General features: G+C 39.9%; 1 protein-coding gene across 1 annotated transcript; it reads right to left on the reverse strand.

Annotated features, from left to right (window-relative positions):
* Positions 1–584: 584 nt before the first annotated feature.
* On the reverse strand, positions 585–10,107 carry LOC139027438 (uncharacterized). The gene is made up of 2 exons (XM_070442616.1): positions 9,955–10,107; positions 585–1,250 (listed from the first exon to the last, which is right to left on the reverse strand). Exons 1-2 carry the CDS (start codon positions 10,105–10,107, stop codon positions 585–587), a joined length of 819 nt encoding a protein of 272 aa, XP_070298717.1.
* Positions 10,108–12,794: the final 2,687 nt, after the last annotated feature.

The following is a 12,794-nucleotide window of genomic DNA, read 5'->3' on the forward strand; positions in this document are numbered from 1 at the left end:
ACTCTCAACAGTAAGTTGAGACCCGACAGAGCTCCTAAAAAATTTTATGAATAAAACTAGGCATCCGCTTATGTCACATACTGCTTTAATGTCTACATACAAATGCTAAAAAGGTATCACTAAAACCCAGTGTAGACAGGCTAAATTAGGCACATGCTGTACACCGGGTCAGCCATAGTAGTACAGCACCCCTGGAGCAAATTAGGGTTAAGTGCCTTGCTCAAGGGCACATCGATAGATTGTTCACCTTGTGTCACGCCCTGGCCATAGAGAGGCTTTATTTTGGTTAGGCCAGGGTGTGACTAGGGCATTTTAGTTTCTTTATTTCTATGTTTTCTATTTCTTTGTGTTTGGCCGGGTGTGGTTTTCAATCAGAGGCAGCTGTCTATCGTTGTCTCTGATTGAGAACCATACTTAGGTATCCCTTTTTTCCACCTGTCTTTTTGGGAAGTTTACTTTGTTTAGGGCACATAGCCTTTGAGCTTCTCAGTTTGTTTTTGTAGTGTTTATTGTTTTGTTCGGCGTCATTTTGATTAAATAAACGGAAATGTACGCTCACCACGCTGCACCTTGGTCCTCTCCTTTCAACAGCCGTGACACCTTGGCGTAAAAGCACTTCCACAGTTGGTATTCTTTAACTTAAACTTGCTGTACACCTGCTTGGACTTCATCTTGTTGTAGTGGTTGACCTGGTCCAGTTTGCTGTGGCCTAAGGTCATGCCTTTCTGGTCTTGTCGGTTTATCATGGGGGGTGAAGGTAGGGGAATGTACTTGGTCTCCGGGTCTGTCTGGGAACGGTCTGGCACCCCAAAGACTGTGCTGTGTGGAGGAGACCTCTTGAAGATGTAGGTGTCCTTCTCGGTTGGGGGGAGGTAGTCCTTCTTGGTTGGGGGGAGGACGAGGTCAGTGAGCTTATTGAGGAGGGGGTTGGAGGGAGTCCTCTGCTTGGCAGAGAGTTTGTTATCCAGCACTGGAGACTGGGTCTTGGGACTACTGATGAATAGGCTCGACTTGTGGTCGTACAAACCTAGAGCCGGAAACTTGGATGTGGTTCCGCCAATGTTTTGTTGGAGGAACTCCGTGGGGCTGGACTTGGACCACTCTATCCCGACCAAATGGCCGATCCCAGAGGAAGGGTGCTCTGAAACGAGACTGTGATTGGTCTCGTTGGGGGAGCCTCTCATGCCATGGGTGGTCTGATTCTGAGGGGTGGGAGTTAGTGACCCTCCTCTCCTCTCAGGGCTCAGGTGAAAGTAGTAAAATGGTGCCGACAGAGATGGTCAACTCACTTCAGGTCCTATGCAGTAATTAGATTTGTTATGTATTATTTCTTACATTGTTAGCCCAGAAAATCTCAAGTGTTATTACATACAGCCGGGAAGAACTATTGGATATAAAAGCGATGTCAACATACCAACATTATGACCAGGAATACGCCTTTCACGAAGTGGATCCTTTGTTTCCGACCTCCACCCTGAACATGGGATCTTATCCCAGAGGCCAACCCAAAACAACGTGGTCGCTGCAGGAGAGGCAGACGGAGCGGCCTACTGGTCAGACTCAGAAGGCGAGCACACCATCCACCGCTTCCAAGCATATTACTCGCCAATGTCCAATCTCTAGATAACTGATAAGGGAATTTATATGTTTAAAGTAATGACTAAAGGATTCCACCCTGAAATCATATAATTGTATGAAATGTGTTAGTAGTCATAATTCCATAATATGTGTGACTAGACCATTGTGTTGCTGTGTAGTGGTGTGAGAGTTGAGAGAACAAAGGACAACAGGAAAGAGGCTCCTTCCAAGGTCCCTTTTATCTGGGGAGGGAAAGAACGGCGAGAAACTGCCAAGGCTGTTAGAAAAGTGATAAAACTGTGTGTGTGTGTGTGTGTGTGTGTGTGTGTGTGTGTGTGTGTGTGTGTGTGTGTGTGTGTGTGTGTGTGTGTGTGTGTGTGTGTGTGTGTGCGTAGAGGGGTTATAAAGATGGTTGACTTTAGAACGTTCTCGTGAATAAAGAACCAACCTTTTGCAGAAGCTGAGTCGTTGCCTAATTATTATTAAACCCAGGGTCTTACAAACCTCGGGGATTGTCAAAGCTTAAATAATTGTTTAGTTTATCATTTGTGATTTAAATTATCATGACACTTGGTCCTTCGAGCTGGATCTCAATACCTGTTTTACCTGTCTTCCCATGTGAGTGCCGCAAACTGTGCACGGGCGGATCAGAGACCGTAGATTAACTTCTACTTGCACAGGATCCGGATCCGGGAGGCACCCCCACAGTAAAAGTGACTAGCTAGCCTAGCATAGGCCGTCACAAGTAAATACTAGCATCTAAATATCATTAAATCACAAGTCAGAAACACCAGATGAAAGATACACATCTTGTGATCCAGCCATCATTTCTGATTTTTTAAAATGTTTTTACAGGGAAGACACAATATGTAAATCTATTAGCTAACCACGATAGCAAATGAACAACTTTTTTTTCCCCACCATTTTTTTCCTGCATGGGTAGCTATCACAATTTCGACCAAAAAATATATATACAACGCCACTAACCAAGAAACAACTTCATAAGATGACAGTCTGATAACATATTTTATTGTATAGCATAGTTCTTTTAGAAAAATGTGCATATTTCGGTATAAATCACAGTTCTACATTGCAGCTGCATCTGAAATAGTGCCGAAGCTGCCAGAATAATTACAGAGACCAACGTCAAATACCTAATTACTCATCTTAAAACATTTCTGAAAAATACACAGCGTACAGGCAAATGAAAGCCCAACATCTTGTGAATCCAGCCAATATGTCAGATTTTTTAAGTGTTTTACAGCGAAAACACAATATAGCATTATATTAGCTTAGCACAATAGCCAGAAACACAAGCAATTTACCAGCAGCACAGGTTAGCGATCGTAACAATACAGCAAAAGATATATAATTTTTGACTAACCTTGATATACTTCGTCAGATGACAGTCCTGTAACATCATATTACACAATGCATATAGGTTTTGTTCGAAAATGTGCATATTTAGCAGCACAAATCGTGGTTATACAATGTGATCAGTGGCAACAGGTCATGCATTCTGGCCGGCGCCATCTTGGAYAGGCACCTAATCTAATCYATAAATAATCGTAAACTTGACTAAAAAATACAGGTTGGACAGCAAATGAAAGATGCATTAGTTATTAATGCAACCGCTGAGTTAGATTRTAAAAATTAACGTTACTAGACATACAGTGTGCGTTACAGCCAGACTAGTGCCGCAATAATGGCGGACAAATCCGTTTACATTTTTCCACATAAATACGGAATAACATCATAAATAGCTCTTACTTTCGGACGAGCTTCCATCAGAATCTTGGGCAAGGTGTCCTTTGTCCAAAATAATCGTTGCTTGGTTGTAAAACGTCGTCTTCAACTTCGGAATTAGCAGCTAACAATAGCTATGTGGCCACAACATGCCCAAATCCTCAAAACGCAATACTAAGGAAATTCCGAAAATAGCAATATACTCGCATAAACTGATATAACTCGGTTTAAAATAACTTCGTTATGATGTTTCTAACACCTATATCGAATTAAATTACAGACGGACATATCTAAGGCCGATAACTGAGCGTTTCAAAATGCCATCCTGAGGTCTTGCTTTGCCTAATGACGAATGTCGAAAAGAGAGCTCCCTTCGTTCCTTGGCCTTTTATAATGTCTGAGAACTACGTAGAAACTCCATTCCACTTCTCATTGGTTACTGACATCCAGGGGAAGGCGGGTGCAGTTCATGTCGACCCATAGGATACATACAGAGCTTTAAACTGATCTGAGAACAGAGCCTCGTTTTCAGACCTTCGCAGTTCCTGTCATGGATTTCGCTGCAGAAAGAGTTCTGGTTCACCCACAGACATAATTCAAACGGTTTTAGAAACTAGAGATTGTTTTCTATCCAATAGAAAACAATAGAAATCCAATAGAAATTACTATCCAATAGTAATAATAATATGCATATTGTACGAGCAAGAATTGAGTATGAGGCAGTTTAATTTGGAGACGATATTTTCCAAAGTGGAAACAGCACCCCCTAGATTGAGAAAAGGTTAAAGACCTGGCCCCATTCTGAGGGTTCTTTACAGGCCGGTGGCGAACTGGTACACGACAGAAACGGTGACGAGGTCCAAGCAAATTGAATCTCAGCTGCAAGGATAAGGTCAGTAATCTTTATTCAGTAGTTTGGCGTTAAATTCTAAACTTACTAAAATTGACTTCATTGGTCAAGATAAATGTGAGGGAGGATTTTAGCTGTAAAACTAACAGTATTGATTTGTATCGTCCATATAATCTAATGTAGAGAAAGTTTAAATACAAAAGTATCTATGTTAGTGTTGGTGACACTGGGTAACAGATCGGGGAAACAAGGGGACGGGTCCAAAATGATTTGTGGTAGTTAACCTGTCTAGGAACCCCTCGCCAACAGCCAGTGAAAGTGCAGGGCGCCAAATTCAATCAACAGAAATCTCAAAATTCAAATTTCTCAAACATACAAGTATTAGACACCATTTTAAAGATAAAATTATCGTTAATCCAACCACAGTGTCCGATTTCAAAAAGGCTTTACGGCGAAAGCAGAACATATGATAATGTTAGGTCAGCAACTAGTCACAGAAAAACACAGCCATTTTTCCAGCAAAAGAGAGGAGTCACAAAAAGCAGAAATAGAGATAAGATTAATCACTAACCTTTGATGATCTTCATCAGATGACACTCATAGGACTTCGTGTTACACAATACATGTATGTTTTGTTCGATAAAGTTCATATTTATATCCAAAAATCTTAGTTTACATTGGCGCGTTATGTTCAGTAATGTTTTGCCTCCAAAACATCCGGTGATTTTGCAGAGAGCCACATCAATTTACAGAAATACTCATAATAAACATTGATAAAAGATGCAAGTGTTATACATGGAACTTTAGAAAAAACTTCTCCTTAATGCAACTGCTGTGTCAGATTTCAAGAAAACTTTACGGGAAAAGCACACCATGCAATAATCTGAGTACGGCGCTCAGACACAAAAACAAGCCATACAGGCACCCACCATGTTGTGGAGTCAACAGAAGTCAGAAATAGCATTATAAATATTCACTTACCTTTGATGAGCTTCATCAGAATGCACTCCCAGGAATCCCAGTTCCACAATAAATGCTTGTTTTGTTCGATAAAGTCCATAATTTATGTCCAAATACCTCCTTTTTGTTCGTGCGTTTAGTTCAAAAATCCAAATTCATGACGCACAGGCCAGACGAAAAGTAAAAAAATTCCATTACAGTTCGTAGCAACATGTCAAACGATGTATAGAATCAATCTTTAGGATGTTTTTAACATAAATCTTCAATAATGTTTCAACCGGAGAATTCCTTAGAATTCTTTAGAAATGCAATGTCTTTAGAAATGCAATGGAATGCAGCTACCTCTCACGGGAGCACGCCTGAATGAGCTCATGGCCTTCTGGCAGACCCCTTACTCAATCATTCTCTCCTCCTTTACAGTAGAAGACTGAAACAAGGTTCCAAAGACTGTTGACATCTAGTGGAAGCCTTAGGAAGTGCAATCGGACCAAATTTCCACTGTATCTTGGATAGGCAAAGAGTTGAAAAACTACAAACCTCAGATTTCCCACTTCCTCAGGTTTTTGCCTGCCATATGAGTTCTGTTATACTCTCAGACATCATTCAAACAGTTTTAGAAACTTCGGAGTGTTTTCTATCCAAATCTATTAATAATATGCATATTCTAGCTTTTAGGACTGAGTAACAGGCAATTTACTCTGGGCACATTATTCATCCAAGCTACTCAATACTGCCCCCCAGCCATAAGAAGTTAAATGCTTCTCAAAGATGCCATCTGGTGGTCAAACTTGCACTAACTAGCATTAATGGCAACAATTAAATAACGTGCCATAGAATTCTGCTGCAGCCCTCAAGGTGTGCTGCAGTATGACGCAACTTTTACAGGAAGAACCACTGTAGGCCACTAGCTTTGGGATACATTTAATCTGGATCAAAGATAGAGCGATAAATGCAGTGGTTATTCAGCTGTTATAACGGTTAAATAGTGAAAATTACAAAATTTCCCCCGATGCTATCATGATAACGTTTTCCTTATTAACCATTTATCAGTAAAAACTGCTTACAGACAACCATCAAAGTCTGCTCTCTATTTAATGGGATCATAGCTACCCAGCCTTGCCTGACACAACAAACACTTGCAGTACAAGGTGACCTTCATCCTAGAGGACCTGTCCCATCCACTCTCCAAAGAGTTCGACCTATTGGCTTCTGGAAGCCGGTACAAGGTACCAAGGCTCAAGTTTGGGACAGCACAAAGCACTTAGTAATGGGATGTTTACCTAATGACTAAAATTAAAATTGTGTTTGCCTGAGTCACCGTACTAAGAAATTCAGAGTGTCACCCAATGTTGGTGGATAGACAATGTCCAGAGCAGGGCTAGCATTTAGCAGAAGCAGCAATATATTAATTCTCAGTTCCAGCTTATCTTTTGTATTTTATTAGGATCACCATTAGCTGTTGCTGAAGCAGCAGCTATTCTTCCTGGGATCCACAAAATTGCTTTACATTTACTGGTCATGAACAGATAAATAAATGGTATGTATTTTCCCAAGACACAAGGGTACAGTCCTTACCTGTATGATCCAGCAATGACTTCCTCACAGCCTATAATCATAAACTTTTCCTGGTCCTGCCCGGTGAACTTTTTCACACTTTCAGTGCAATACGTATCTCCACACACTCTGCGTATTCTCATGTTCTGAAAAGGCAATGAAAATGAACGATTTAGTGGTGTCACGCCCTGACCATAGTTTGCTTTGTATGTTACTATGTTTTGTTTGGTCAGGGTGTGATCTGAGTGGCCATTCTATGTTGTTTGTCTAGTTTGTCTATTTCTATGTGTTTGGTCTGATATGGTTCTCAATCAGAGGGAGATGTTAGTCGTTGTCTCTGATTGGGAACCATATTTAGGTAGCCTGTTTTGTATTGTGGGTTGTGGGTGATTGTTCCTGTTTCTTTTTGTATGTCACCATACGGGACTGTTGCGTTTTCGTTCGTTTGTCCGTTTATTGTTTTGTAAGTTTATTCAGTGTTATTCGTTAATTAAAAGTAACTATGTATTCCCATCACGCTGCGCATTGATCCTCCGATCCTTCTTACTACTCCTCCTCCTCGTGGAAATAATAACACCAATAAGATTAACAACATCTTATTGGTGTAACAAAGTCTGTCTATATGAAATTATGTAAATGTTGCAAACATTCATTTTCATCTTTAAGTCTATCATGTCTTTAAGTCTATTATGATGTCCTGTCTCTTATAGTTGTCTCAGTTTTCACACAGTTTCCATACTGCACATTTTATATTGAATGCATGCACATGCACATGCACACACACACAAACACAATGAAAGATAAAGAGAGACAGACATACAGATACAAGTCCTGTTTATACCTTGTGCTGATATGGGTCCTTTGTCCTGATCTTGTCTACATTCTGATTGGGCCCACTTTCCAGAAATGTGTCTACACGGTTTTAAAATGTGGATGTTATCCATCAACTTTGTTTGCATTGTGACCAGATTTTCTGATCCCTTCCTCTATGCAAATAATTTCAAAGCTATTCTTTCAAAATAATATTGATTAAGACACATATTGATGAAATCAGTCAATAGTGCCACCTGCCAGTGATTTTAGAGGGCGGAATAATGATGATTCAAATGGTTTCTCTGTCCAGATCTGTCTACACTTGTAAGATATGCAGACACAATGCGTATCTGACTACCTCCGGAGGTGGGCAGGATGATCAGATCACAATGTGTCTTTTGATGTCTAAACCTGTTTAAAAATATGGGATCAATCAGAATTTTGACAAGATCAGGACAAGTTCGAACCAGGTATAAATGGGGATAGAGAGAGAAGGAGAGCGTGAGTGGGTGAGAGTGAGGGGGAGAGAGTGAGAGAGTGAGAGAGAGAGACAGAGACAGAGAGACAGAGAGAGAAATACACAGTACATTCTATTCAGAAAACCATCCATCAACACCATCAGGAAAATGTATGTACAGTGTAAAACATTTCCTGTAAAATGTACAGTAACTTACTGGCAGCAAATTGGCCAGTAAATTACTGTAATTCATTTTACAGTACAGCTACTGTAATCTATTTGACATTACCAAGTCAGAAACTGTAATCAAATGCACAGTACTAATTACTGCATTATGACTTCAATTACCCAGTGATATCCTACCCAGTGTTCTTTACTCATTTAGTGGGCGCTCTTGTCCTTAGCAACTTACAGTCAGTGCGTTCAACCAAGGTTGATTAAAAAAAACACATATCACAGTCATTGCAAGTAAAAGGTTTCTGTAACTGTTAGTGAAAATATAATTGTAGTTAAGTTGGTCTTCAAAATAATTGTAATTACAACAAGATATATTATGATATATCTATAATTATCTCTGGATAGTGCCAATACATTTCAGAGATGTTCATGGTAACTTAATGACAGTTTACTGTAAATAACGATAATGTCAAAGCAATTAAACACAGTCCAATACTGTAAAACTGACGAATAAACTGTAAGAAAATTATATTTTACAGTAATAAGGAGACACCTGAAACCCCACCTCTTTAAGGAATACCTAGGATAGGATAAAGTAATCCTTCTAACCCCCCCCCCCCCCCCCTTAAAAGAGTTAGATGCACTATTGTAAAGTGGTTGTTCCACTGGATATCATAAGGTGAATGCACCAATTTGTAAGTCGCTCTGGATAAGAGCGTCTGCTAAATGACTTAAATGTAATGTAAATGTAATAATAAGGGATTGGAGCAAGAAGGTTGGCTGTATATATAGGATTCCTACAGTTTTTTTTGTATATTACAGCTTATAATGAATACTATATGTTTTATATCACTTGCACTTTTAGAGGCCTAAAGAAAGGCTTCCAAACATGGACTCAGTTAAATATTCAACCATTAAAAGGTTTAAGACCTGCGGCCAATCTGATATGTCCCCTATATATATTTAATTAGGGCGGCAGGTAGCTTAGTGGTTAGAGCGTTGGGCCAGTAACCAAAAGGTTGCTGGATCGAATCCTGAGCTGACACGGTAAAAATCTGTTGTTCTGCCCCTGAACAAGGCAGTTAACCCACTGTTCCTAGGCCGTCATTAAAAATAAGAATTTGTTCTTAACTGACTTGCATAGTAAACATTTTTTTTTTATTCTGATCTGTCCCCTACATAAATTCAATTGTTAAGGAACCACTTCCACATATCAGTTAAATTCATACAGCATTCTTATTAACAGGTGCAATAAATAGAGCATCTTAAAATACACACCTCAAAACATGTTAATGAGTCAGAAACAACAATATTTAAAAATATTTTTGGTGCTCTGAATTACAGTAAATTACTGGCAGCAATTGGCCAGTAAATTACTGTATAATTACAGTACAAGGTTTGTAGGATTCCTAAAATACAGTATATGCTGTGGGGGTACAGCATTCTAACTCACGGGTGCAACAAATATAGCCTTTTACAAGGCATGTTTTAAAATATGTAAATGAGCCAGAGACTCTTTCCCCACAAACAACATTTTCCCAAACACATTTACTGTGGTTTACTGTGCATTCTTACAGTGTGCGCCACACGTGTCAAACTCATTCCACGGAGGGCCAAGTGTCTGTGGGTTTTCGCTCCTCCCTTGTACTTGATTGATTAATTAAGGTCACTAATTAGTAAGGCACTCCCCACACCTGGTTGTCTAGGGTTTAACTGAAAAGAAAAACCAAAAACCTGCAGACACTAGGCCCTCCATGGCGTTTGACACCCTTGGTGTAAGCCAACCAGCTGAACCCATGCACCCACCAACATGACTTACACCCAGGTGAGAGTTCAGGATGTCCAGGGCTGCACACGTGTCAACAAAGTAGTTGAGATTCTTCTCGTCCAGGAGAATGTACACAGGGACCTTGCGTTTGTTCGAGGCCTCCATCAAGTCACATAGCAGATCAACATCTGTGAAGAGGTCCATGACCAATGCTATGACCTGCACGCACAAGGAAAAGTTGACAGCAGGGTGCGATGCTGTTATTTTCAGTTTGTTCACTTTATTTATATCCCTATAATAATTGTTGTTCATCACATATGTATTTTGTATGTTTATATGTACCAGCCAGGTATGAACAATAAATACAAATCATTATCACCTTTATTCACTAAGTACATTTATATTTACTTTGTAAAATGGTGCTATAAAATGGTGCTAAGATCATCAAGAGCACCATTTTGGCTAGGATCAATAGCACCATTTTCAATAGCTCATTGGGAAATTTTGACAGCTAGGTGTAATAGTGCTCTTGTGCAGGAGAATAGGAATATGCACCCCCCCTTTTTAGCCTATTGAAAGAAAGAGTAATATGTCCCTTGATGAGCACAATATAATGCTCTCCTAATGAGCTTAACATTTAGGGCATTACAACACTTTGCTTCATAAGGCATTATAGTCATAGATGATTAAGAGCCGTTTATAGCACCTATGTTGTGCATTATAATGCATTATGCAGAGTGGGCTCATTAGGCGTTATAAATGTGCTTATAATGCATTATGAAGAGGGTATTCATAGAAAATGTTAACAATCGTATCTAACACAGGCCTGTATGGCTTTTTGCCAAGGCAAACATGAGCTGCAGTCCTGTGTGCCTCTGTAAAGACTGTTGTAAAACTTCTTGCTATGTCACTAGGCTACCTTTTCTCACAAGGCTACACATAAAACAGGCTTCAATGAATGTATGAAACTTAGAGGACCTTAAGAAACAAACAAAATAATAGCCTAGGCGTATTGGCTACTGTCCGTATGGTGATGCCTCTTGCTCCAAAACAAAATGTGTATGCCCCCCCCATTTCCTTTCAATTAATGTGACTAGTGACTACACACTGATTTTCCAGATAAGATTGTAAAACATGCATACATGGGCATGTTTAGACATGACGTCAAATAGTTCAACTGTTGGTCAGCAAAATAGGCCATAACTCTAACAATGCCACAGGAGTGGATAGAGGTCGGAAAATAACCCGTGCCTTTTAGGGACCATATTAGTCATTGGCCGTTTAAATGATGGGTCAATTTTTTAAATATATTTAATTCAATGACTTTATTTATTAATGACCGTATGAGGTCTTTCACGTTGTGAGTCTTGTCCCTTCGGAAATAGATCTGTGTTTCTGAGGGTCCGTATCGTTGGGAGTTTTCTAGCCATCCTAGTTCCAGAATAAGTGGCTCCTCGTCGTAGACACTGTGGCTGGATTAACAATAATTTTATTTTTAAAATGGTGTAAAATACTTGTATGCTTGAGGAATTTTAATTATGAGATTTTTGTTGTTTTGAATTTGGCGCCCTGCACTTTCACTGGCTGTTGGCGAGGTGGGACGCTACTGTCCCACATATCCCAGAGAGGTTTTAAAAGGGTGGGGGACCTGAAGTCAGAGATTGCTGAGTTTTTGCAAATGAAAGGAAAATATGTGGATTTCCCTCTGCTGCAAGATAAAGAACGGTTGGCTGATTTTGCCTTCACCGTGGACATCATGGCCCTCATGAATTGACTGAATTCCAAACTACAAGGGAAGGGCCTTTTTGCACATCAGATGTACAGCCTTGTCAAAGCCTTCAAGGGAAAATTACTCCTCCTGATCCGCCAAGTAGAAGCCAACAATCTCAACCACCTTCCGACACTACTGGTCTGTTCCCTATCACTGCTGCGTGCTTTGAATGTGACTTTTCTCATTGTTTTGAGGATTTCAAAGTGTTGGAAAATGACATGCTGTTGGTTTCCTCTCCTTTCACCTTCAATGTGGATAACGCTCTCACTGACCTGCATCTTGAGCTTATCGATCTTCAGTCTGATGCAGTGATTGGAGAACTATTCAAAACAATGTCACTGATGAAGTTCCATGCATCTCTCAATGAACAAAACTTTCCAGAGATTAGGAGTCATGCTCAGAAGATGTTTGTACTGTTTGGTTCAACCTATGTATGTGAACAAACATTTTCAGTGATGAAATATAACAAGTCATGGTACAGATTATCTCTTACTGACTCTCAGCAATCCTGCGAATAGCGACGTCAGAAACTATACCCGACTTCACTGCTCTAGTCAATGCCCATCAGACTTCACTCCTCACACTGATTGAGTAGTTTAAATGTAATGCTGAGCTCTCTTTCGTGTGTTTTTGTGCATACCCTTTACCTTGAGTTCTGTCCGTGGTGCTGAATGCACAGTGTACTTTACCCTGCGTCTAGTTCATTGCATGTTTAATAAAAGGAGAACATGGATGTGGTTTATTTCTGTGCAGGTTAAAAAGTAAAATGAGTAGCATATCTGGATGTGATTTACAGTAGATATCTGTCAATACAGTAATACACATGTATAATCCTGTAATATAATTCTCAAAAATATATTCTAATGTGGCCCCTCCATGGAAAATAATTGCCCAGGTCTGATCTAGAAGGTGGAGACAGTTTAGATGCATCAAACCTGGGACTGAGAAACTGAAAAACAGCTTTATTTCCAGGCCATCAGCCTGTTAGTCACCACTAGCTGGCCTCCGCCCAGTATCCTACCCTGAATTTAGTTACTGTTACTAGCCGGCTACCACCCGGTATTCTACCCTAAACCTTAGAGACTGCTGTCCTATGTACATAGTCATTGAACACTGGTCA

This window comes from Salvelinus sp. IW2-2015, unplaced genomic scaffold, assembly GCF_002910315.2.
Source record: "Salvelinus sp. IW2-2015 unplaced genomic scaffold, ASM291031v2 Un_scaffold16358, whole genome shotgun sequence".
Classification (NCBI taxonomy): domain Eukaryota; kingdom Metazoa; phylum Chordata; class Actinopteri; order Salmoniformes; family Salmonidae; genus Salvelinus; species Salvelinus sp. IW2-2015.

Coding starts and splice junctions, on each gene's coding strand:
- LOC139027438 (XM_070442616.1), bottom strand. CDS start 10,107: ATGGACCTCTTCACAGATGTTGATCTGCTATGTGACTTGATGGAGGCC. Junction 1,251..9,954: donor TCCTGAACTCTCACCTGGGT/GTAAGTCATGTT, acceptor TTTTACTACTTT/CACCTGAGCCCTGAGAGGAG.